Raw genomic sequence first — 26,629 nt, forward strand, 5'->3', positions numbered from 1 at the left:
ATAGCACAGAAGCCCCATCATATCCATCCCAAACTGGTTTCTAGTAGGCTAAGATTATGGGAACCCTTATCAATGCAATTGATGCCAAGGGCTCCCAAACCCTGGGCACAAATGCGCCTGCAAAACAGATGAAAGGGAACAGTGCATTGGCCCAAATGCTTCCTGTGTCAGTTTGACTTTGCAATGCAATTTGCATCCTTGAAACTGACAGTCTGGAGGGGGGAGGAGTAATGTGAGGGAGTGAAGTTGAAATTGCCTCCTATTAGCTCACCCTTTCAACATTAAACAGAGACCAAGAAAAAATGGTTCCAACATTTCACCGCATGTATTTCTTCTTATGCAGTCTAAGCTGAGAATGCCATGTAAATGGGTCACTGCGAAATGCAGCAATTTTTCTCCAATCAAAATAAGAAACAAACCAGTATGATCTCATTTCTATTAACTTTTGAAGGTTTACAGCAGTTAAAGTATTTTTGATTCTATGTATGAAGGTTAAAAAAATCATTTTTTTTTCATAAAATACAAGAGCAACCAATTTCACCATCGAGTAAAAGTAAAAACTGGGATTCTTTTTTAAATTAGTCCAAAGTGGCATTTTAGGAACTTAGTTGTAGGCTGCTGCGCTGACACCATGACAAACCAAAGTGTAGGGTTGGGTCTGGTTTTGTTTCGGTTTTCTTTTCAATATCCAATGCTCATGGATTAAGTTCTGGAAATGTTCCAATTGTAAGGCAGGGATCTGTTTGGATTCCACCACGGGTATGCTCCTTGGGTTGGATGCTGGAGGGTGAGGCACGTTTTGCCGGACCCATGTCGACTACCTAGTAGTCATCAAGGTCAAAAAATTCATCATCTCCTCCTTGGTATTCCATTCCCTGGAAATCTACTCGGTACCGCAAGATACCTGGGAAAGCAAATCAAAGAGTAAATCACCAGTGTTCCTGGGATGGGGAGGGTTCACTTCAATAAGGAAAGTCCAATTCCCTTGTAGAATTACAGAAAACAAAGAGATGATGATAAAAAATACAGTTCCAACCAAGGAACCTGCAACCATGTGCTGCCTCAACCTCCTGCCTCTGCCTCGTTGGATGAGCACACTTCATCTCATAGCTTGATTTTGGGATAGCCAGGAAAGTTTTGGCCTGAGACCCTGGCCGTAAGTTTAGTTTTCTTATTTGCTACTTACCTCCAATTCCACCAAATCCTTTCACAAACTGGGATCCTTCTTGTGACTTATCTGTGACAATTTCCAACGTTGCTCCAAATTTTTTATAGTTGTTAGCAAACCATTCCAGCAGGGGCATGCTTTCGATCAGCTCATGTTCTTGTCCTGTCTGCAAGGGTGACCATGAAGATACAGAAAAAATGGGATTAGGATGTAATCAAGACTTAGCCACCCTAGCTCCCGGACCCACGATCATTCTCATTCTCTCTCCTTATTAAGTGGGTGTGCCATGCTCTATGTGAATTCTGGTTTCTAATGACATAATTCTAATAGCACAGAAGTTCTATTTCAAATAACATTCCTCCTCAGGCTCTGGCTCAATGATAAAATGTCAACACACACTTAGCAGTTTTTCAACTTCTGGTTCCTGTTGTTGTCTCTAAAGTCAGGCTGTTGTAAAGTGTCTCCAGGCTGCACTCATTTAACAGCCCAGAAGAGACAAGCCAGATTTACTTTTTAGGGCAACCTTGTGAAAAACAAAGTCCTTCAACTCAGAATTTGAGGAACTTTAAGTGATCTGTGCTGGCCAGGTGACACTTTTGTGCTGATGCATACAGACCAAAGCTGCAGAAGCTGTTTCAGTACAAAAGCTTATAAAGTGAGTGAAGAAAGCAGCACAGGATTCACAATGCAGAAGAGGCACTAGTCAATCAAATCTTCCTCTTTACTATTTCAAGAATGAGAATATTTACTTCATGGCACGGTCTCCTTCCTTGGAATCAGACAGGCATGTAGCATATAAGACGTGACCACCTCCCATTGCCCCCCACTGCCAAGAGTATGAAGTCTGGTATCTCAAAGCTGATACTCTACTTTGCCAATGCCCTAACATAGATTTCCTTTCCTTGCATTTATTACCAAACTAGGAAAACAATCACATACCTCTTTGTCTGTGAAATGAGATTTATCCTTCTCTTGTTCTGGAGTTAGATAGAGAATTTTCTCCTCTGTAGTATTGGGGGAAAAAGTATGTTAACCTAGTTCTTATACACTAGCAGATTTAAGTCCCATGAGATAAGTCAGGTTAGATGAAAGGGCTTCTGAATTCATTCTATCAACCTTCTTTTTATAAGCAATATTAGTCAGCATGCACTTAATGTCTATCAGGTATACTGCTCCTACCGTAAGTAAACACCAAACATACTCAAGATACAGTTCTTGTCCTCAGGAAATTTAACAGTCTTAAGCAGACATTTATCAGTTCAAGCAAAACAGTTTACGCAGACAGAAGCCACCTCTCCCAAATTTCCACCCCAGGTTTCCAGAACACAGAGGTCACCAACAAACCATAATCTTATTTAACTTTCTAATTCTCATACCTTCTGTGCCTTGGCAATGAAGAACGTATCTCATTATATCCAGATTTTCATAGACTATTAGAATCTCTACAGCTCCCATTTCTAAAGCCTTTAGTGTATCTTCAACTCCAAAACAGTACTTGCCCGTGTCCTGACTGATTTCATCGAAGTATCGTCCTGTGATGAAGGATAGGTGAGGAAGCACATATATTAAAAGTTTCCTTTGTAGAAATAGACTTTCTGGCTCAAAATCCAAGAGATAGGGGTGGCTGGGTGGCTCAGTCAGTTGCACATCCTACTCTAGGTTTTGGCTCAGGTCATAATCTCATGGTCATAATCTCAAGCCCTGCATCAGGCTCCATTCTGACAGTGTGGAGCCTGCTTTGATATTCTCTCTCTCTCTCTCTCTGCCCCTCCTCGGCTTGCGCACACATGCACTCTCTCAAAATAAATAATAAAAAAATAAACTTAAAAAAACCCAAGAGAGAGAAAATAACAACTTAAAAATAAGAGCCAAAAGTTGTGAAAAGTCCTACCACTCTAGTTGAGGCTCTAGAAATTGACTCAAGAGTTAATAGCGGGGCCAAATACACAACCACTTGGAAAAATGTGTGCTCCATAAATCAGAAACAAAGCCAAATAATGGCCAGATTTTTTTTTTTTTAAGGTTTGTTTATTTTTGAGAGAGAGCACAAGCAGGGGAGGGGCAGAGAGAGGAGAGGAGAGAGAATCCCAAGCAGGCTCCATGCTGTCAGCACAAAACCAAGCGGGGAACTCAGGAAACGTAAGAATAAGACCCAAGCCAATGCTTAACTGACTCAGCCACCCAAGTGCCCCAATGGCCAGATTAATCTTTGATTTGGTCTCTATTCACCACTGCATTATAAAAGATAATATGTGAAAACTGAAGTTTGGTTCCTATTGCCAAAGGGTAAAAAGAGTGGAAATACAAACACACTTACTAGAACTCAAGAATAAAGGAAGATGAATGACTCCACTGAGGAAGATTTTAATACAAACGTTCAATCTTCCTCTTACCCTTTTGGCATTTTGTTACATATATATAATCACACACAAATATACATACAAATACATTTCACATAATAAGTAAGTTGCATTTCACTGATACCTATTAATTTCTTCTCTTGAATGAATTTCACGTTGGAGAGGACTTCAGTAGATAGCTCGATAGCTTGGTTGAACCCATTTTCACCACCATAGGATATATCAACTAATTTTAAAACTTTTGACTGCAACCTCTGACATACACACATTAAAAAAAAAAAAAAAAAAAAGGCATCATTAGTACTTCAAAACACCTTGACCCAGACACACTTCTTCTTAATGGGTCTTTAACCACTTCTAACTAAAGTCTAAAGAGGGAGAATACGGGGAAAGAGCCCAGTATGTTCATGAGCAGGTCTCAGTGAGCAACACTGTAAAGTGTAACTTCCCCAGCCAGTCATATCACACATTTGATTAGATTTGACAACTCATTAATCACCAACAAGACTAAGTTCCTTGTTAAAGAAACAGGATATTGGTTCCTGCCATATAAAGTGGTTGAGTACAACACCACTTCTTTGGTTGAGACTTCTACGATATAATGCTACTCCCTCTCAAGAGCACCTTTGAAATGTGTTATGCCTGAGTCCATGTCATAGACCAAAAGATTTTTTTGGATTAAATGCTTTAGGCTAATCAGCTCTATCATATTACTGGGAGTTTCACTGCTTTATTTACCTCCAGAAATAAATCAGAAGACCAGAAAAACCCCTACTTTCTCTGAAATCACATTCCATTTTGAGGCTAATTATAGCAATTCACTAAACCAGAAGCTGCCACCAGACCATAATGATTCTATCTAAAAATGGTTGGTTTTCAAAGAGAAAGAAGACCCAGAAAAGCGTGGAGGAGTGTTTCTTAATAAAAACCTGTCAACTTGTTTTTAAACATGAAATTCTGTCAACTTGTTTTTAAACATGAAATCTATCACTTGAAAACCAAAAAGATGTGCATGTCCCAGTGCTCAGAGGACCCACTACTCTCACCTAGCAACTTAACAGAGCATCTACTTCTCACTTACCTGATCAAACATATCAGATTGACTTAGTTCAGTTTTAAAGTCAGCTGATCCAGCTAAAACAAGACCAGCCACATTCACTTTGTCCCCAGAAATAAAGAGCTGTACAGCAGTCTCAGCTACTTTCCGAACATAGTTATGTCGCTTTTCCATTCTTAAACGAGCAAAACGCAAGGCTGACTGACCTCCTCTACCTTTGACACAAAAAGTGGGAAAAAATGGGTAATTAGTAAGAAGTACAAAATAACTTGCTAATTAAAAACGAATCATGCCATTATCTAACAAAAAGACAGAGAAAAATTACTATTTATTTTAAATGAATGTTTGGCACAAACTGATACACATTTTCAGAATAAATACCAATTATCTTATCAAAAGAAGAATCATAAGCACCAATGAGTCATGTGTCATTTCATGATGCCTCTCATCTGGAGTTATTCCCTTTATGTAGTTGACCACCCCTTAAAAAAATATCTTATTTGTTAAAGTAATCTCTACCCCCAGTGTGCAGCTTGACTGAAATCACAACCCCAAGATCAAGAGTTGCACGCTCTACCAACTGAGCCAGCCAGGTGCCCCTACAGTTGACCCTTAAGAAAAACACAGTATATTTCTGTAAAGGTATTTTCTCTCTGATGATTTTCTCATTAACATTTTTTCCCTAACTTAAAGAATACAGTACAAAATATAATTAACATACAAAACATGTGTTAGTCAATTGTTTATGTTAATGGTAAAGACTTCCAACAATAGGTTATCAGTAGGTAAGTTTTTGAGAAGTCAAAAATTGTATGTGTGTGTTTGGCGGGGGTGGGGGGCAAAAGTGCGTGCCTGGGTGGCTCAGTCAGTTAAGCATCTGACTCACTCCTGATTTTAGCTCAGGTCACAATCTCATAGTTCATGAGAGTAAGCCCTGCCAACAGGCTCTGCACTGGGTATGGAGACTGCTTGGGATTCTGTCTCTCCTCTCAAAACAAGTAAATAAATAAACTTAAAAAAAAAAAAAAGTTTTATGTGGGTTTTCAACTGTGCACAGAGGTTGGGACCCATATGTGTTGTTCAGGGGTCAACTGTACTATTTGTTTCTTTTTTGCTAGACACAAAATGGGCTCATGTTCTCCTCCTGTGTTACCATGTTTCTTTGGGAGATCCACAGTGAATTTGTGTAGGACTTCTCTTGTGTTTCCTTGGAGTGTGCCAAAAAGTGCACCACTACCATCTATTACAATGAAGCCAAACTTGCTGTCATCCGAAAGTAGTGCTGTAAGAGCCTGAAAAGCAAACATAAGTTATCACACAATAAATAAATCCCAAAGCTTTGTTAGGGTCAAGACAAAATCCAAAAGGATGTACATACAAGCCCTTTTACCCCATCCACAATGGTAGGAGTACTTAAAGTCATTTTATGGAATAATTTAGACTATAGCTATAAATATGTAACCCATACGGTCAATTTTGAAACAGATGCAGGGAAAAACACCAACAATAATGATAGAAAGCCTTTCAACAAACCTGACCTGGACACATGAATAGAAAACCAAGAGAGGTATAGGGTTCAGATTAATTCTATCCTTGATTTGATTTAGACTGATGGCAATCCATGGAACATAATGTTGAAATGAAAAGTCCAAACTCTAAAACAACAACAGTACAAAAAGCTAACCTCCATCAGGTCACTTTCTGTATTATCCCATCATTAGCAGGCAGCATTCATTATAGCAAATAAGGGTATCTTGTAAATCAACTCTAGAGGAGTCCATGAGGAGAAAACCCAGAAAGTCTACAAAAAGATCTAGATTTGAAATGTTTCATTTAACATATATGTCTTAATGGTATCAGGATCTAAAACTCAATTTTATTAAAAAAAATTTTTTTTAATGTTTATTTTTGAGAGAGACGTGAGTGGGGGAGGGAGGGGGAGGGAGAGGAGGCGGGGAGAGAGAGAGACACACAGAGACAGACAGACAGACAGACACACACACACACAGAATCTGAAGCAGGCTCCAGGCTCCGAGCTGGCAGCCCAGAGCCCGACATGGGGCTCAAACTCAGAAATCGGTGAGATCATGACCTGAGCTGAAGTTGGCCACTTAACAGATTGAGCCACCTAAAACTCAATTTTATTTTAAAGGTATTATATAGCTAATGATTTGGAGTTTTTCTGGGGGAAAATTCTCCTTCTAGGTTAGCTTATAATTATATCCCCATAGTTCTGTCCCCACAAAGAACAAATATTTAAATAGTCCTGGAACCCATATAGATGGGTCAAGAGTTTTCCTGATGGAATCTGCACACCTGGTAGATGACTAGTTCCTAGGTGCCAGGCTTCTTTGGAGTTAAGAAATACCCTTTCCATTTTAACTAAGGAAGAAAATATTTCCTTTAAGAATTGACCAGAAAGCAGATTAATCATTAGTAATCAATCTTTAATCATACCATATCTGAAAATTAGCATTAAGACATGAATGTTGTGCCATTATGTCACAATCTGTTAGGTGGCTTGATTAGTTTAGGTTTTCAATAATTCTGCTCATCAGGGAATACTTATCCCTCTTAAGAATGTGTAATTGTCCTGATGAAGCGACATAAATTGTGTTGTACAGCATGTCACATTCACATCTAGTTATCAACATATCAGCTGAAGCCAAAATAAACAAAGCTAGCAAGATTAAAGAGTACCTGGGAGGGTTAAGGTTTAGAAATACCAATGAAGCTAGCTTAATAAAAGCTAGATAACACAAGTAACAGGTACTACTTAAATTAAGACTTGAAATCTGCTTTCATGAAACTAGATACAGGTAAGTGGGACATGGTAGCTAAGAGCCTTCCCAATGAAGCTTTCGCCAAAAAGAGGCTGGCAAGATAGCCCAGAGAACAGTCTCAACCATCTATGCAACGAACCAAGATCCAACTGGAATTGGACTTCCTGTCAAGTTAGCAGAAATCATCCATTGTAAACTGTGTCGACAAATGTCAGTTCTAATTCCACTGTAGAGGTTTTTCCCTAGGTTGATGAAAAGCAAAAGACTGAACTAGGAGCCAGCTGTGAATTCCTGATTGTTCTACTGTTGACTGATTTAGGTCACTCTAATGAGGTTTCCTTTCCACCCTTAAATTTTATCTTATGGCAGCTCTGTCACTCAAAAGTTTCATGGGGAAATAAAAGCTCTTACAGTCCTAAAGGTTTTATAATTTGTGAACTGAAAACTAAGGATGCAAGAAATATAGGCAAGTATCATGGGTATACAGGGAGAGATGGAGAGATAGGCAATTATTTCTTCACCTCTAACCAGTTCTCCAAACCCAGTTTAGCACTTTCTTCAAACATGATGGTCATTCAGTGTGTCACAATTAATGTATAATTTTTTTTTTTTTGAAAATAGCCAGCCTTGTGGTACAATGACTTAGAAAATAGTCTAGCAATTCCTCAAAAGGTTAAGCAGTTACCATTTAACCCAGCAATTTCATTCTTAAGTATATATACTGCCCTCCCATGAAAATGTATGGTCACACATATGGTACATGTATGTTCAGAGCACTATTATTCCTAATATTCCTGATGAACAGATAAATCAAATATAGCAAATATGATCTGGTAATAAAAAAGGATGAAGTACTGATGCTAAGTGAAAGAAACAAGTCACAAAAATCTACCCATTGTATGAAATGCCCAGCATAAGTGAAATCTAGAGAGACAGACAAAATCAATGGTAGCCTAGAGCTGAGAGATCTTGGGGAGGCGGGGGTACGGATGGGGGGTGGGGGGGAGGATGGTAATGACTGCTAATGGATATAGGGTTTCTTTCTGGGATGATGAAAATACTGTTTGAACTTCTTACCTCTGTATGGAATTTGTTGTCACACAAATACAATGACGTATTAATTGGTTTGAAAGGTTCAAAGTCAATGTTGACTTTCTTTTCCTTTCCTTCTTCTGTTACAATGGTACCACAGTAAACAACCAGGCCATTTGGAGGTACTGCAAAAAACACACAATTTCTCTACTTAAATCTATAGCTAATTTTCCTCAATTAATAGAAAATGTTCCTAGTACTGTCCCTACTCCTTTATTATTTTTAAAGATTTATTAAGTAATCTCTACAACCAATGGAGGGCTTGAGCCTACAACCCTGAAATCAAGAGTCACATGCTCTAATGACTGAGCCAGCCAGGTGCCCCGTGTCCCTGGTTCCTTTAAGTCATAATTTAAATAAAGCAGAAATATCTGTAAATCTCTTCGGCAGAATTCTCTCCCTAATTTTAAAAATACTTGAGATGTTTAAAAAAGGAGGATTTACACTTTTAAGTAACTACTACTTAGCTTTAAAGAAAAAAAAAGGGGAGAGAGGGGTAAGTTCCAAGGCCAAAGGTAAATTGCTGATGGCTATCTGAAAAAGATACAATAGTGACCAAAAGCATCATGGCAGGATCAAAGTGGAAAATATAACCAAAACACAATAGAGGAGGAAAATGATCAAATTCTAGATTACCTTTGTTATAAAGTTTGAGTCTTTGTTGTACAGATGTAATGGCTCCCAGGACTGAAAGGCGGTTTACTCGTGACTTAATGTTAGATGCAGTTCCAAACTCATCTGCTAACATTTTTGCCACTCGTGAAATCTGGTCTTTGGGAGGAATGATCAATGATATCATGCTTGTGCCATTGCTGTGAAAGGAAGAGTAACATCAGAGGTTCAAGTACCACATAAGTCAAGAGTTTAAATTCATGCTTATCATAGTAAAGGGAGCTAATGAAATCCCCTTAAAATAGAAATATATCACTCTCAGTGATTAGGAAGATAGGGACTATTCCAGTGTAATCAAAGTATGCCCAGAATTAGGAAAAGTGATCAGAATGTGATAGGTACTCAATTATTTGAATCAATTTTAGCTAGCCAAAAGAAAAAGTAGTAAGGCACTTTAAAGGATGCTTGGGAAACACCTCATTCTTCAAGGGCAAAGAGAGAAGCTTTCATAAGGGGGTGATAACAGGCTGGAATATGACAGTGAGTCCATGGTAGAAGCTTGGAATCTGGTGGTTCTTCAGTGGGAGAAGCCACCACAGGATGATACAACAAGTCTTTACAAAGTCTAGATGAAATAACTGAGTATCATAGTGTCTCTCCTTTTCTTTAAATTCCAGGCTCACCATGAAAATTTAAAATCACTAGTTTAGCACCCTTAGGAACTAAACTAGTTCCTAATAGGAATAGCAGAATCTTGGAATTCAAACAAATATCCCAATTAGGAAATCATACATCTACTCTATGTGTTTCTCTAAATATTTTACATATTAATCACTTTTAAAAAAAAATTCATTTTGACACAGTGTGTGGAGGGGGGGCGGGGGGGGAGAGAGAGAGGGGAGAGAGAGGGAATCTGAAGCAGGCTCCTTGCTGTCAGCACACAGCCCAACGTGGGGCTTAATCCCACCAACTGTGAGATCATGACCTAAGCCAAGATCAAGAGCCGCTTAACCACCCAACTGAACCACCCAGGCGCCCCCATATTAATCATTTTTCAATCTAAGACACACACACCCCATATATGAGAAATTGGCCAATTCAGGGTGCTCAAACAAATTCCAGCTTCTAAAATTCAAAACCAGGACCAAACTCTGAACTATGAAGGACACTACTATCAAAGCCTTGCCACGTGGGAGGTCCCTTTTGAGCAGCCACCAACTTCTGTATAACCTCAGTATTGATGCCAAAACCTTTTTTAGCTACATTCTCCAGACATTTATTAACAAGATCTCATTTCAATATTTCTACTTCTACTTGAAGCAAACACAAAACTACATTATCAAAACAAATGAACTCATCACTAATCATCAGGGTAACGCAAATCAACACACAAAAACACTTCACACCCAGGGGCGCCTGGGTGGCGCAGTCGGTTAAGCGTCCGACTTCAGCCAGGTCACGATCTCGCGGTCCGTGAGTTCGAGCCCCGCGTCAGGCTCTGGGCTGATGGCTCGGAGCCTGGAGCCTGTTTCCGATTCTGTGTCTCCCTCTCTCTCTGCCCCTCCCCCGTTCATGCTCTGTCTCTCTCTGTCCCAAAAATAAATAAACGTTGAAAAAAAAAAAATTAAAAAAAAAAAAAAACAAAAAAAAACCACTTCACACCCATTAAAATAGTTACCATCAAAAAACAAAATAACAAGTGTTGGCAAAGACATGGAGATATTGGAACCCTATGTCTTGCTGGGTGATGTTAAATCACACAGCCATTATGAATAGCAGCATGGCAGTCGTTCACATAAACATAGAATTACCACATCATCTAGCATTGCCACTTCTGGGTATATACTCCAAAGAGTGAAAATGGGAACCAGATACTTAGGCACTAATGCTTACAGCAGCAATGTTCACAACAGCCAAAAGATGGCTAGAATTCCTACGTCCATCTATCCATTTGATGGATCAATAGTAACACAAAAAAGTGGTACATACATACAGTGAAATATTATTCAGCCTTAAAGGAAATTCTGACACATGCTACAATCTGTATGAGCCTTGAACAATTTATGCTAAGAGAAATAAGTCATATACAAAAGGACACATACTGTATGATTCCACTTACATGAGGTATCTAAGAGTAGTCAAATTAACAGAGACAAAAAGAACAGTGGGTTGCTGTGACTGGGGGGAAGGGGAAATAGGGTGTTTGTTGTTTAGCATGGTTTCAGTTTTCTAAGATAAAGACAGTTCTGAAGACTGGTTGCGTAACATTGTGAACGTATTTTTAACACTACTTAACTGCATAAATAAATTGGCCAACATGGTTAAATTTCATGTTGTGTGTACTCTGCCACAATACAAAAGCTAAAAGTTCATTTATGATAACACAAAAATTTAAAGCACACATTCTCTTTAAATTAGGAGTTCTTGGGGGCACTCTACAATAAAATGTAGAGAAAACCTTTATCCACAGGTATCTGAAATTTTAAAATGTCTGGAAAAATATCTTCATATAGTAAAATTAATCCCGCAAATTTGTTTCTTCCCAGTATTAATGTTGGAAAGGGACCTCATTTACATAAGACCTTGCCCTTTTAAAGTCTTCTAAGTGGTAAATCCCTCAGTTCCCTTGCAATACAAGTTTTCTCTATAAGCAGACAAGCTGCCTATCTAGCCCTTCCAACTATCAGAATAGTTACATTCAGATTATCAGCTTATTTTCTATCTTTGAAACTGGCACTGTTTCTGTTGGGGTTTCTATTTAAAACCCAGAAGGTCAGTTCATAACCTTTGCGATACTTTCCTCAATGAACTACAAGTTCATCAATGACAAATGACAGTACCTGGTAAAGTATGGTGTGTGCTCTGCTGCCACCCCTTGGGTAGGGGAACAAGTATTCTAGCCAAACCAGAGAAGCAAGCAAATTTATGAGGAGCAGCTTTACTTGGCATCACAAACACAATCAATATGATCATAAAACAAAACTGCTTCAGGACAATCCTTTGCTCATGCACACACAAACACACATTAAGTCAGGTGTATCACTCTCTAAAATGTTTTTCATTTTAATGTTCACAATACAACTACATAAAAGGAATTTTTCTAAACCAGGAGAAGGTGCCCAGAAATAAAAAATTCTACCTGTGGCCATGTTCCAGTTTCTGAACTAAATGGAAAAAGAATTCCCAAATGAAACAAATGGTTATCTTCAATTACAAAAAAAAGAAAATGCTCTTTACCGTCAGTGAGTTCGTTGGATCCTATTTTTAAGCAACCAACTGTAACAAACTGCTTTTCTTCCAGTAATTTATCTTTCTAGGTTTCTAAAAAGGAAATTTCCTAAGAACCTTTCAGATAAGTCTTTAACAGAGTTATGTCAAACACTATAGGCTAAGGGGGAGAAGACTTTGCTTTCATAGGGACTGGAAACATTAGACACGTAAATTTAACTTCAAACATGGTCTCTACTGTAGTTGCCATTTACCTGTCTCTAAACAGGGGCTGTCAATTTATGCACAATAGGAAAATGTACAAAATGGGGAAAAAAAAGAAGATATATATGAGAAGTTTTAATATGGACTTTACTAGCTTGTGCTTATTCTCAGATTAACAATTCTCAAAAGAACGTATTTCTCTATCCCACGGGCTCTTAGAATCTTTAGGGATCAAAGGAGTTATTTCTCAAAAGGGCTCAGTTTTTAAAAGCTGACGTGCTCTGATTTACGGAGTAGTTTCCTAGGAGATGGAACTAGCAAAGAGGCAATCAGTAGGGAATGGAAAGAGAAGGGGCTCCAAGGATAGCAGGGGTGAAGGCTCAGCTCAGGAAGTCAACAGGCACCAGACCCCAAAGGATGGAAAATTTAAGGCTAAAGAGGATGTTGGGACAAATTCACTGAGTGGACCCAAAATGCCTGAAGGAAATCCTTAAAGCAAGATAATCATGCAGAGGACAAAGCAATGACCTTAAGATAAGCAGCTATTTACTTTCCACTGCAGATAGGTTAAGAAGATAAGCATTCATTAAGCAACTTTGCTGTTATAGCACCAGAGTTGGACAACCAACCTTACACTTACAACCATGTAACATTCTACAGGACAAAGTAATGAAGACACCTGAGAACATTATCTTGCCATAGGTTTCCACTTAAGTAATTCAGAAATGTAGCTTGCAAAACAAACAAACAAACAAACAAATAAAAAAATTCTACCAAGTTGCTAAATCTGAAACACTACTTGAAAGTTAGTTTTGGCCTCCTACTCCCTTTGAATTTTGATTAGTGCTCAAAAAATGACCTTTCACTAGTTTCCCCTTTACGTCTCTCTCTCTCTCCTAGGTGAGGGGGAGCACCTTAAATTTTTGAATTCATCTTTATTAAATGGATGGCCTCTATTTTAAAATGTAAAGGCTACTTGATAATATCTGATTTTTTTTTATGTTGGGTTTAACAGAAGCATATTTAAGTTTTACCAGGAAAGTTTCCAAACAAAATAACAGCTCATTTACCCCCAAGGCAAGCCACTCAAGGTCGCTAGACCAGTTTGTGTAAACACAAAAATAAAATCAAGGAAGTTGAATTTTCCTTTTTTCCTTTCCTTTTTTTTCTTTCAGAAACACAGAACAGGGGAGGGGCAGAAAGAGAGGGAGAGAGAATCCCAAGTAGGCTCTGCACAATCAGCGTGAAGCTGGACCCCGGGTTCAAATCAAACTTGAGAACTGTGAAATCATGACCTAAGCCAAAATCAGGAGTTGTACACTCAAATGACTGAGCCATCCAGGCTCCCCAAGGAAGCTGAATATTTCAAAGTAACCCGAATAACCCACAGGGAAGAACAAGAAGTAAAACTCTCACCAAGGAGTTGCTGGCTACATATACAAACTACTACCTTTTTAAATTTAAGAGTTTTCATGTACTGGTCTGCTTTGCCACTATATCCTTTTTCAAAAATCAAAAGGCTCTCATTTAAGAGTTAGTGAATTATAAGGTACAGCAATGACTCACATGCAGGTTGTAAAAACTGGGCAAAGCAAGACAGACAATACACAACAATGTGCCACATAGGGCTTCCAGGGGCTTCTGCTCTTAGATTCCTTCTTGTTCTCACCATTTTAGGGGCATTTTTCCTTATCAAAGAAGAGTTCACCAATGCTTTCAGAGACTAACTTCTGAGAAGTAAAATATTTGGGAGACAGAAGGAAGTAGTAGTTGTAAATAGACTAAATGCAGACAGTAAATAAAACTAGACAAAACTCAGGAAGGAAGAGAATTTAAATAAAGAGCTGACAGCTTTTCCTTCCTTCAGTCTCAAATAGATGGTTGAAGGAAAAGTTTCTCTCCCTAAGATGAGAGGTTATGATAGTGCCACCAGTTATCCATCCAAGGTTTTGTGAATCCTGAGCACTATTAACACAGAGACATTTATAAGGTTACCTGAAGTACCAGAACTATAATGTATTTCAGGAAGAAAATGCAAGGTAATCAGAACAAGCCTGGACTATGGGATGTGTGTAAGTTTAGGTCTCAGAATTCCAGCCTTTGGATTCAAGGTACCTTCTGATGAATGACACGCAGAAAAATCTAGGCACTCTTTCACTTGTAAAGAGCTTATTAAGATTCATCAATAATGCTCAAGAACATTTTAGAAAGGTAACTGGAAAAAGAAAAAACCTCGTAGTTCAGTGACCTATTTGCATGAGAACCCTGAATCTCTGGAAAATTTTCTAAAGGAGCAAAACAAATGCTCAGCAACAAAAATTTCCCCTTCCTCCACCTTGATTCCATCACTCCCCCAATAGGGACAGTGACGGTGGTGGTGACTGTGATTAAGAGGGAGTCTCAATTTTCAGAATGACTGATTCCAACAGAATCAGCATCACTTCTGATGTGTAATTAGGGCTGAGAATCACTGGTTTGGCTAGCTTTCTGCGTCTGCAAGAAGGATCTCTTGGCCAGCTGAACTCAAATTCCCTGACCTCATCCACACCTAAAGAAGATCAACTCACAGAACCCACCTGCAGGAGGTAAGATGCTGTCATTTACTCTTCCTGGCAGCAATACAACCACAATGAATTGTCCAACTTTTCCCAGATAGAACACAAATGTCCTGCTACCCCTCTCCTCACTCTTACGTAATGGAACTACTTTCAGGCTAGGAACCAGAACACTTTAGAGACTGCCTATAATACTTTGTAATTACGATTTAGAGTATGTGCTCACCAAGGAGCTTTCATCTCAATGTTTGATGGAGTCGTGCCTAGGATATGGATGCCCAAGGCTTCCCACCATCCCCTTTTCAAGCTCAAAAAACTCAACTTAAATCTCAGTCAAATCATTTCTGATAATTGCCAAGCTAGCCACATTATATGGATCACCAGCTGAAAAATCATTGAGTTCCTCTCCAATTTCTACTGCCTTTGTCTGTATTTCTTATTCACCATGGGGTTTCTATTTTTCTTTTACCAAACATACCAAGTTTAAACTTTGAGACTACAGCAGTCTTTCTGATATGGGTTTAATATGGGAACAGAGTAGGAGGCTGGTTAGGAGCACAGATTTTTTTTGAAGATTTTTTATTTTTAAGTACTCTTTACATCCAATGTGGGGCTTGAACCCATGATCCTAAGATCAAGAATCAACATGCTCTTCCAAATGAGACAGCCAGGTGCCCCAGGAGCACAGATTGGACCTCAGTTTCTACTTTCTTCCCAAGGTCATCAGGGTTCTGTAATACAGGTGAAGTACCTAGCATGGATAGCAGATAGTAAGTGCTCATTCAAAGGTAACCAGATGGAACTGTAGCTCCATGTACTCTACCCCTCTGCTCTTTAGTAGTATAATCAGAAAGAATTAACAGGATAGCAAGCACAGTTGAGGGGGGGGGTATTTCAGATGGTGGTAAGTTTTATTTGAATCTGAGTAAGTCCAGAGATAAAAGCTGACTTTGTAGTAGGCAACTACCATTCTTAGATTACAGGATTTATCAAATCTTCCAACAGAACAAAAGAACCAAACCAAAAATGCAGTTCAAATTAATATAGCTAGAGCAGAAGCAATTTTGTATACAGAAAAGCAGAAATCCTTTCCCCTCTTACACTTTAAATAATTTTATTATACAAAAGCTTAAGTAGCTTTATCCTACAGCTGTGGCATGGTTGACGTTATTTTGGTATAACCCAGAGTTAGCCACTACTTCTGCCTAGTTGTCAGTCACTTCAAAGATCTAACCCTACTTTCTCTTCCATCAAGTATCGAATAGTAAGATAACATGTTGCTTACACTAGGTCTATAGAAGCTTCTTAAGGGCACAAATCATTTTAGCACATGAATCTGATGAATAAACAAACGGTTAATTCTTAACATCAGAAAGAGGATCTTCTATATTTGGTCTCCTCTAGGCAAACACCAGAGATTTATTCTAAACTACCATTTAAAACTTTGCTAGTCTTTGGAGAGGAACCAACATTTGCCTAGAAATGACTAAGTGTCCCAGCTTTCGCTTCGTTAAAAAACCCAAATCACTCCATTAGTCTTTAAACATAACAAAACCAATACTTCCAAAGTGTCTTCTTTTGCTTAATTTTGTTCATCCTGAACTTGATGCCCTGGCCCCTCATCATCATGAGGCAGATTGGAGGTGGACGGGCCTGCCTTTTATAAACAGCTCAGAGAATACCAAACTAGGAGGGAGGATTCTATTACTGTTCAAAAGACTAAACAGAATTACCAGAAATTGGTTTATGCAATTGACCTTAGGGTCAGAAGCCATTACCAGATGGGACAAAGTCCAAGATCTGAATATACTGAGACATTAAAGCAGCTTCTACAGAGAAAAGAATAACTCACACGTCCCAAAAATTTCCAGCAGAAAGCTTACAAAGGTTCATTTTAGTATTTTACCCTCAAAAGCACTACAATTACTTAGTTACCCAAAACAAAAATGTATGTATCTGATGCCTTTTTATACAATTACAGGCATTCATTTGGTCTTAAAAAGAAAAATTTTAACAACTTCACAAAGTTAACCTAGTGGAATATTCCACCAGGGAGCAGCAGAAGCTGGAAAATTTCTCTAGAAGTCTCACATCAAGGCAAAGCCTACAGGTATCAGTCACAACCAGCATTAGGCACCAGTGTTCTACAAGGAATCCTAGAAATGAGATAGTTCACCTGATGTTTCTTTACCACCACTATAAGTACTTTTCACATAAAACAGAAGCCACTGCCTTCTTCTTACTGTTCTAATACACAAAATGAAATTCTGTGGAAGGATTTAAACCCAAGTTACTTCCCTCACCAGCGATGCTCATTAAGAGTAAATATGTTTGGTACTCAAGTTCTTCCTTGGGTAGATTTGCAAATAGCATGTCTGTTTTACTTTTATCTTTGCTCCTGGGTCTCAGCACACCTGCTCCCTCTAGTAAAATGCAAATCTCCTTGGAAATTTCTCCTTTCAGAAGGGAATGGGAGATGTTTCTACTTAGCAAAGAAATACCAATCAAAGAGGAAGGCAGCGTGGTATAATAGGATCACAGGCTTTGAAATCAGGAAAGTAGGAACAGAAAATCCAGCACTGCTCCTCACCAGGGTGGGGCGTGATGTTAGGCAAGCTACTTAATCACTCTTTATTTCAATTTTTTCATCCGTGAAATGGCAACAGTTTCCTCACAGAATTGCTGTGAGGAGTCAAAATGTAGGCTATTCACCTCATCTTTAAAAAACTAGTTTTATTAAAACACATCTCAGCCACGAACCTCTAACCCTGTCTTTCCTGAGAATTCTCTTTGCTTAAATGGAGTCATTAAGCCCAGAAGATGCCAGAAAATAGGAGACAAGAAAGGAAGAATATTTTTTAGTAAAATCTAAAAACACCCAGAGGTATTAAGGAATTAATGTTTGGGGATCAGCACTTTTCATTACTTGCAAATGAAAGTTTATTTAGGTTGAAAGGCAAACTGTTGGGACTGTCTTAAGCTTTGTCATGCCAACTTTACGAAAAAGGCACACATGCACAAATGCTCTGTGCTATTTCAATACCCTGACAGCTCACCAACCATCAACCAACACAAAGCTCTTGGATCTAATTTTAGACTAACTGGCTTTCAATCAAAAATGAATTTCAATTACAATTTCAAAGCCATAGAGCAGTTACAGCTTCACTCCATCACTGTATCAAAGATACTGTATCAGCCAAATACTATTGCCCAAGGTAACATTCTATGACAGTACCTGCCTTGCCTAGGAAATCTGCCTGAGTAGTTATACAACCTTTTTTGGTATCCGATAATGTCCAACACCTCATTCTAGACCCTAATCATCATCTTACAGCACACCCCTCTTCAACATGTACTGTGTTATTCTGTACTTACTAACATGGGTCTGGAAATGGTTCATATAATCAATTCAGGGTTGTGTGTCAGACCATGTTCTCACTGCATTACACATTTCTTTCAAAATGTCCAGTGTCCAACCTACAGATATTTAAGTTTGTAAGCTAACTGGTTAGTAGTAAAAATGCATTTGTAGGCTTCAATTTTTATATATCTAGAACTATGGATGTGAGTTTGGAGAAATATCTGATTCAGAGGGCCACAAATGTGGCAGGGAAAAAAAATCTTTTGTTTTGACTAAGAACATTCTTCTCAAGGGGACCTTAGAGCATCAAATGAAAATGTGAAAACAGAAGAGCACAGGCACAATATCCCCAAGTTAATCTGCATGACAAGAGGTAGTTTTCAGGCATCTGAAGACAGCAAGTCCTCTGAACTGGATAGGAAGGATGAGGACAAAAGACAAAGCATACACTGGATGTAAACTTCATGTTTGAAAACTGCTGTTAATTACATACAAATTAAGCAGACTGAAAGAGCTGGATTAAAGCACAGGAAACACGATCAATGTATAACATGTAAGAATCAACTCTGTTTTCATCTTTGTATCTGTAAGAGAATAATGAAATTATGGCTTGTAAAAACTCAATTATGTTTTGGGGGAGGTGAGAAGAGAGCAAAAAATTATTTCTCTTAATTTTCATTCACTGATACTCAGAGAAAGAAAAGGTATCTGTTCAGAAAGTGACAAAAATAAGAAACAAGGAAGTTTCCTCTTTTTTTTTTTTTAATTTTTAATGTTTATTTACTTTTGAGAGAGAGCAAGTGAGCAAGCGAGCGCAAGCTGGGGAGGGGCAGAGAGAGAGGGAGAGAATCCAAAGCAAGCTCCAGGCTCTGAGCTGTCAGCACAGAGCCCAACCTGGGGCTTGAACTCAGACCGCAAGATCATGACCTGAGCTGAAGCTGGATGCTTAACCAACTGAGCTACCCAGGCACCCTGGGAAGTCTCCATTCTTAATACAAAGCAGGCAAAGGTTTAAAGTGTGTCCAGTGGCATTAGATAGAGCTGTTATCAAAGGAAACTTCATGCTCTTTGGGTAAAGTGCCCACAAGAAACCTAATTTCCAACCTGCTGGAAAGAAGGGCCTCAAAGCCCTCTCTCTAATCCCTCTCCCCCTCATTAAGGTAACAGATTGCTGAGGGGCACCTGGGTGACTCAGTGGGTTGTGCAGCTGCTTTGGCTCAGGTCATGATTTCGTGCTTTGTGGGTTTGAGCCCCACATCAGGTTCTGTGTGGCTAGCTTAGAACCTAGAGCCTGCTTTGGATTCTGTGTCGTCCTCTCTTTCTGTCACTCCCTTGTTCGTGCACTCTCTTGCCTCAAAAATAAATGTTAAAAAAAAAAAAAGATAACAGGCTGCTGAAGAATTAATAGACACCTATAGAATGTATCCTACAAAAAGGTTCTATTCTGAGATCCATAGAGAACACGCCAGACTCTGAAGAAATTTCTGCTGTTCTAATTCTTAGTTTCAGCAGTGGGTCTAGGGAAAAGAGGCAAATTTTTCCTTCGGACTCTTCAAATAGGATGTAAGACCATTCAGCTCTGCTCCCAAACTTATTTTAAGTTTTCTCACAAGAGAACATCCAGCACAAGGGGCCACACTGAGCACACCCTCAAACTCCAAGCTTTTAAGAAAAAGAGCCCTCTGATAAAAGGTTCCAACTGGTCCGTGTGTATGGGGGTGGGGGGGAGACACCTATAATCCACACTGCATTTGGCCTTAAAAGTTACTCTAATTAGACACTTGTGCTTACCTAGGAGTGTGTCCACAGTAAGCCTTCCCTTCCTGGAAGGATAAGTATATCTGCTACTACAATGAGAAGTCTGTCAAGGATTGAAATTCAAAGACAGTAATTGTTCATTAGGTTCACAGTGCATAAAACATTATTTCTGAATCAACAGCTGTTAGAACTAGTTCTGAGTTGAGGCAGGCAACCAATGACACTCAGGAGTGCATGAAGGCTACCACACCCTATCATATATCTTCTCTTCCCTTTTTTCTCTTCTCCCGGCTCAGACCTGTTGGTAGCATTTGTATCCTGACCTCTTACTAAGAGGCTAAAACCTCTGTCTGTAGTTGTAATTTAGTCTACGTTCATCTCTTCTCAAGAAATTAAAAACATTCTAATTTTTGACTTTTTTTTTTTTACCTAAGTAAAAATAAAACTATCTAAAATTCATGGCTTTGAGAACATTACACATGTCATTTAGGTGAATGTTCTATTAACCAACAATTTTCACTTGGGGAAGGTATTCAAACACATTTAATATACTTTACTCGATTCAAATCATATTCATAGCCTGTCCAAATTATTTGTCTGTAAGGTTAAAAAAAAAACCTATTCAACAATCTCACAAAATTACTTTTAATTCAACATAATGTGAAGAATTTTATAGAGACTTATTAAAAAAAGGGTTATATGGTATAAGAAATGTATGTGGTTTTCGTCCACAGCTTTTGACAAAGATTCTGAAACCCTTAGAATTTCCTAGGTTATGGAAGGTTTTTATTACTCATAAGGAGTCTCTAAAGAGCACACCAGACTTATTAATGAAGTGACTAAGGGTGGGTCTCAGAATGGGGTGGGGGTCACCAGAAAGGCCAGGTAACTACCTGAGGGTTAGAACTTTCAGCTCCATCCAAAGACCTCTGGGTAAGGTTTGGGGCATGGAAGGAGGGACAATCTACAGATTAAGTTTTATAACGTCTTGAACAAGATTTAGTGAACTTCTGGGTTGGTTAACCTAGGATGTATGCCCCAGTTCCACAGGGACAGAAGCTCCTATACTCAGATGCTTCTGGACCTAACCCTAAGTACTCTTCATTTGTATCCTTTATAATATATCAGTAAATCTAAGTAGAGTATTTCCCTAAGTTCTGCGGGCCATTCTAGCAAATCATTAAGCCCCCAATTTAAAGCCTGTAGGTCAGAAGTAGGGGAAGCCCAGACTTACCACAAATGGGGGCAGTCTTATGGGACTGAACACTTTACCTTAGGGGATCAGATGATAAGTTTATGTAATACTAGAATTAAACTGTAGGACACTCAGCTGTTATCCTCTAAGACTGGAAAAACGCTTGGTGTGGGACCCTCTTCCCAATTTGGTTTCAGAACTATTTTAGAGCAGAAAAGAAGCTATATTTTGGGAAAGAAAAGACAGTGATGTATATAGCCAAATTATTTCTATTTTCTTCAAAGTCAAAATATCTACAAGTTGTTTTTTAATTAAACAGGAAAATTTAAAAATGCCAAAGACCACTACAGAAGACCTAAATAAAGTTTACAAACTGTGCAGATCTTCAAACAAGGGTTATTTGAGCCTTCATTATTTCTGACATATTCAAGGTTCCCTCATCAAAATAAGTGAAAAAGTATTCTGACACCTACAGATGCAATTTAGCCCAAACTAACCTTGTCTCTCACATGTACCAATGTCCTTGGCTATAACAGGCTCTGGCAATGATTTTATTACCTGAAAACTATAAAGCTTCCATCCTTATTTCTGGGGCTATTTCTTGACGGTTCAAAAAAACATTAGCAGGAAAAAAACAACCCACCCCCCAAAAATTTCCCACCTACCTTTCTTGTAACATTATATTCCACTTGCTTTAGTTCCTTACCCAGAATACCCACAACCACAGTTCCATTCACATGGCTCTAGTTCCAGTTTTGGCTTACATACACATTTGTCCCCATTAAGCCAACGATGGAGAATCATAAACCAGGAAGAACTTCCACTAACATTAAGTGGGACTACGTATACCAAAAAAAGTGGCATATTATTTAACACACACACAGAAACTAACATTCAACTAAACTTACATGATACTAAATAGGTCTGTTTCAGCTAACTTAAATTTAAGTTATATGACTAATACTTCTTTCAATTCAGAAAATTAAGTACATTGTGGGCTACAAAAAGACTCCTGGCCAAGTTCCCTATGTTAGTCATTTTGGCTCTTATAAATGCTCTTCCACAGATATGACAATATTAAAAGGCTGTTATAGCTTAGATTACAATTTGAGTCAATCCAGCCTTATATTTTTTGAAAACATTTAATATATCCACTGCACTGTGTAACACACTAGTTCAAGCCCTGGGCTCTGCTACACTTCAGATACCAAGTTATTTAACCTCTCGGCCTCCAATGCCTTGGCTATCAAATGGTGTCAACACTTTCTGCCAGGATTAATGAAGTAGCGTACTGCTTAACAGTGTCTAGAACATACTAACTACTCCATAAAGTATGTGCTTAGAAACTTCACTCTGTTCAGATGTACTTAATTAGTGAGTCCATTTTGCAGCAGTTCCCTTTTAAAGCTAAATATGGGTAATATTATCAGAAGATAATCACAAATTGACTTAATTTCAAAATTACTCTTATCACACCATACTTTATAGCTGTTAAAAACAAACCAATCTGATTTTCATGCCCAGAATTCAACACTAGTGGGAGGGGGAAAATTTGTTTCAAAAACAATTCTATTATCCACCAGTAAATTTCACTATCTAGTGCTAATAACCATGCTTGAACATTTTCAGTTTTCTCCTTAAATCCACAGGCTGCCCAACACCAGTACGTATAGATTCATTTGGTCATTCAGTTTGTCTTTAAATGTCATTACACTTCTTAAAATATCTTAGTGTTAAGAAAACATTTCTCACTGTACATACACTAAGATAATCTGAGTCAGACTTTAATACAGTTCAGCCATGAACATGAAATCTTGCTATTCCTGAAAAGAAATTGGTATGTACTGGGAAACTTCTGAAGCAAGCTGAACTTGTTGACTCTTTACTAATACCCAGAAGTAGCCAAGATTTAAAATTTTCATGGGATCAAGATGCAATCAAATCCTGAATAAAAGCAAAGTAGGAAATGATTATCAACCACATAATTTGTTTAAAGGAAGACTACTCCCAGCTATTTGAGAAAGCTTTAATTCTGGTCTAAAATGTCCAAACTAACTTCATCACTAAAAAGTAGTTAAACTTTACTGAACTTTGCTAATAAAGGGATAAAGCCTTTAAAAGCTGTAAAGAGGAGCTTAAAGGTTTCAAGTGGCTAGGTAACATGGCAAGGGACAAATGTAAGAATTAACTTCCTTCATCAAGCCATAGAAAGAAATGATGTTATTACATGCAATGTTTTATTTTTAATGTTACTACACTCAGACAATAAATTATAATCGTTAATTTATTTTAGACTTCCTAAGAGAATATAACGTATGCAGATTCTAATGTGTGAACCTGCCTCCAAATTAAAGTAGTAAGAGAACAAATCTACAGGTCATATCCAACTTTAAACACTGCATCAATGATGCATAAAAGCCATACTCAATTGAAAGTAACACAACAGAAGATCCCAGTGAAATGAAAGAACCTAGCTAGCTAATTCCTAGTAATGCATCAGACATAATGGGTCAGGACCTGTATTACCCCTCCTGTAATAATGTGCTCACACTTGGGGAATAATTATTCAATTTACCATATGGCACAGAACCATCTGGGTTCAAGTTCCTGTAAGATTATTATATAGGTCTGAGTATTTTATTAAGTTCAAAGAAACAAACTTAAATAAAAAATAAGCTGCCACCTTCAATTTCCATCAGGGAAAGAGTTAGCAAAAGCCCAAGTCACTGAACTGAGCCAAACTTTCAGAAGCTTCATTTCAAGCAGAAACGTCACTAACTTAGTAAGAACAAGACACAATGGCAAAACCAATTATCAACCCTAGCTCTTTGGTGTAACTAAGTACACCTTATTTCATAGGGTAACAATTAAAAGCTTAATTAATCCTATCATTGTAAGGCAACCAATCAAAGACAAACCTGGACTGGAAACCAGAATGCACAATTCTTGTGCTGAAAACAAACCTTCAAAATGGCCTGGGGCAAGGCACTCTGCTATTCTAAGAATGCTCAAACATACAAATATGTCATGTTCCAAATGCTTTTTTGGGCCACTTCCTGTAACCAAAAAGTTCCTACAACTGGAAAAAGAACAAAATAAAGTGAGAAAAGGGGAGTACCTCTGACACAACTTCACCAAGTAATTCTTTGTTAACCTAAAAGGAGCATATACACCCAGTGTCAATATAACATTTCCATAGTGCACATCCACAAAATTTACAAAAGGAGACCCAAAGCCCATCTAATTCAGTTATGAATTTCAACAGCACTAGTACATCAGGAACCTCTATCCCTGAAAGTTCCAGAGAGAGGAGAAAAACGACCCTGTTAACAGTTCACATCAACTGCCCCATAATCCGGATTTCTCCTGGATATACAGACCCAGGCAACCAAAATGTCCCTTCTATCCGACCCCGCATATGTTGGCATTTTCAATTTATAGGCGGATACTTTAACAGCTAAAACCAGGAAGCTCCGGGGGTAATTAGAGGACTTGGGGGAAGTCATCTGGGAAGAGCTGGAAGACCCAGAGATATCAGAGGAAGTCAGAAAGAGGTTGTCCCTGACCACGTCTCCGTCCTGTCCCATCCAAACTTCACCCACTCGGATCTCAGAAAAACAGGAGAGGCCATTTTAATAAGGTATGGCTGAGAAACATGAAGGAAGAAGAGAGGAAATCAGGGAAGAGCGTTCGGAAAGGAAGGCCGAGCCCTTTCTCCCCAAGTACCCGAGTAGGGTGGCAGCACCTGGAGTCGAAGAGGGAAGTGTTGGATTCAAATGCCTGGGAGAGATTCAAAAGTAGCAATGACCTCTCACGTAAGGGGATAAGTGGTCCGAGACCCGGGAGCCGGGCCCCTTATGCCCCGAAGCAGGGGAAGGATCCCTTCTCGGGCCAACCGCGCAGACCCTCGCCCCTGGGTCGGGGGCTACTACCCAGAGATCCAGAAGGCGGGAGTTGACTAGTGCCTGGTTCTCCTCATCCGGCCATGCGGCGCGGGGGCGGCCATCCTGAGGGGTCCGGGAACCAAGAGGGCACGGGGGGGCCGGACGCGGCGCTCACCCGCGGGCCGCCTCCAAGCTCTTGATGAGCTTCTTGATCTTCCAGATCTCCACGTTCCTATCGGCAGCACTGGGGTCGTCCGCCATCTTCTCGCCTCCTCCTCCCTAGAGCGGCCCGGCGGGGCCCGGAGACACCAAGACCACAGAGTTAGCGCCGCCGCTGGGGCAGAGCGGCCCCCTTCCTTGCCACCCCCGAGAGGCCCTCTTCTTCCTGCCCCGCGCAGCCCGCCGCGGCGGTCGCTGGCTTTTCCCTTCCTCGGCTTACCTAAGGGCCCAGTCCTGGGCGGCAGCGGCTGCTCCTCCCCGGCGGCGGCTCCGCGGCGGCGGCTCTGACGTAGGACACCGGCTCCCTCTCTCCAGGCAGCTGCATGTGTTGCAATCCGCTCACATGGGGCCTGTGACATCACTTCCTCCGCCAGAGGCTAAGTGGAAGTCGGCGGGCGGAAGGGAGGGGGCCGGTGCGGAAGAGGGGAAGCTCTGCGCGCGTCGCGACTTTCCATTGGCCCTCCGCGCCGCGGCCTACAATGAGTCCTCTGATTGGTCACGGCTGGGTTCGCGCCGCCTTGTGAGGTAGGTCCCGGGGCGGGGAAGTGGCACCTTCCTTCCGGTCCCGCTAGCCGGGTGGAGGAAGCGGGCGGAAGCCGGTGATTCTCGCGAGGAGTTACTCAGCTCCCGGGCAGCCTTGATTGGGGGTGTTTTTTAAAGGGCGAGGCGCAAGGGTCGTCGTCTTTTCAGTCCTTCCTTCGTGATTCTGGTGGGCGTCTGAAGGTCTGCGACGCGCAGCCAACCGCTCAGGCTGGGACGCATGACTTGAATTGCGTCTGAGAAGTCTGAAAGAAACGCCTTAGGCTTCGTGGCTTCATAGCTGACGAAGTGCTTCTGCCGACGTGCGTCACTGCTGCGCGGACTAGTGTTCAGGCTCCCAGCCCGGGTGTCCGGATTAGGAAACTTTCCCCGGGTCGACCGTGTCCCCGCCACCTGCAGGGGCAGGGAGCAGGTTCCAGCTCGTCTCAGTGCTAGGATGGGTTCATTTTGGACGTGGAACTTTATGGTGATGGGAGGAGAAAGCCGGGGTTGCGGGAGGTTGGAAACCTTGAAGTATTTGATTTTGGTCTGAGCTTTTGAGAACTGAGGTGGGGAGCGTTGAAGCAAAATGGGCAACTGTATAAGTTAGAACTTTATTTTCTTTTTTAAATTG

At 39.8% G+C, this 26,629-nt stretch overlaps 1 protein-coding gene across 2 annotated transcripts; it reads right to left on the reverse strand.

The window, feature by feature from the left end:
• On the reverse strand, positions 1 to 25,804 carry ETF1 (eukaryotic translation termination factor 1). 2 transcript variants are annotated; one of them, XM_047085385.1, is made up of 11 exons: positions 25,697 to 25,804; positions 25,433 to 25,536; positions 9,097 to 9,272; positions 8,446 to 8,585; positions 5,739 to 5,877; positions 4,610 to 4,800; positions 3,653 to 3,782; positions 2,545 to 2,700; positions 2,108 to 2,172; positions 1,187 to 1,334; positions 1 to 904 (listed from the first exon to the last, which is right to left on the reverse strand). In XM_047085385.1, exons 2-11 carry the CDS (start codon positions 25,516 to 25,518, stop codon positions 822 to 824), a joined length of 1,314 nt encoding a protein of 437 aa, XP_046941341.1. In that variant the 5' UTR covers positions 25,519 to 25,536; positions 25,697 to 25,804; the 3' UTR covers positions 1 to 821. The 2 variants fall into 2 exon arrangements, with proteins under 2 accessions (XP_046941341.1, XP_046941348.1); XM_047085392.1 differs by lacking the exons at positions 25,433 to 25,536; positions 25,697 to 25,804 and adding an exon at positions 25,306 to 25,419.
• Positions 25,805 to 26,629: the final 825 nt, after the last annotated feature.

Source organism: Lynx rufus, unplaced genomic scaffold (genome assembly GCF_022079265.1).
Source record: "Lynx rufus isolate CCGP_SWC_20201006 ecotype Redwood Valley unplaced genomic scaffold, mLynRuf1.p SCAF_1, whole genome shotgun sequence".
NCBI classification, from domain to species: domain Eukaryota; kingdom Metazoa; phylum Chordata; class Mammalia; order Carnivora; family Felidae; genus Lynx; species Lynx rufus.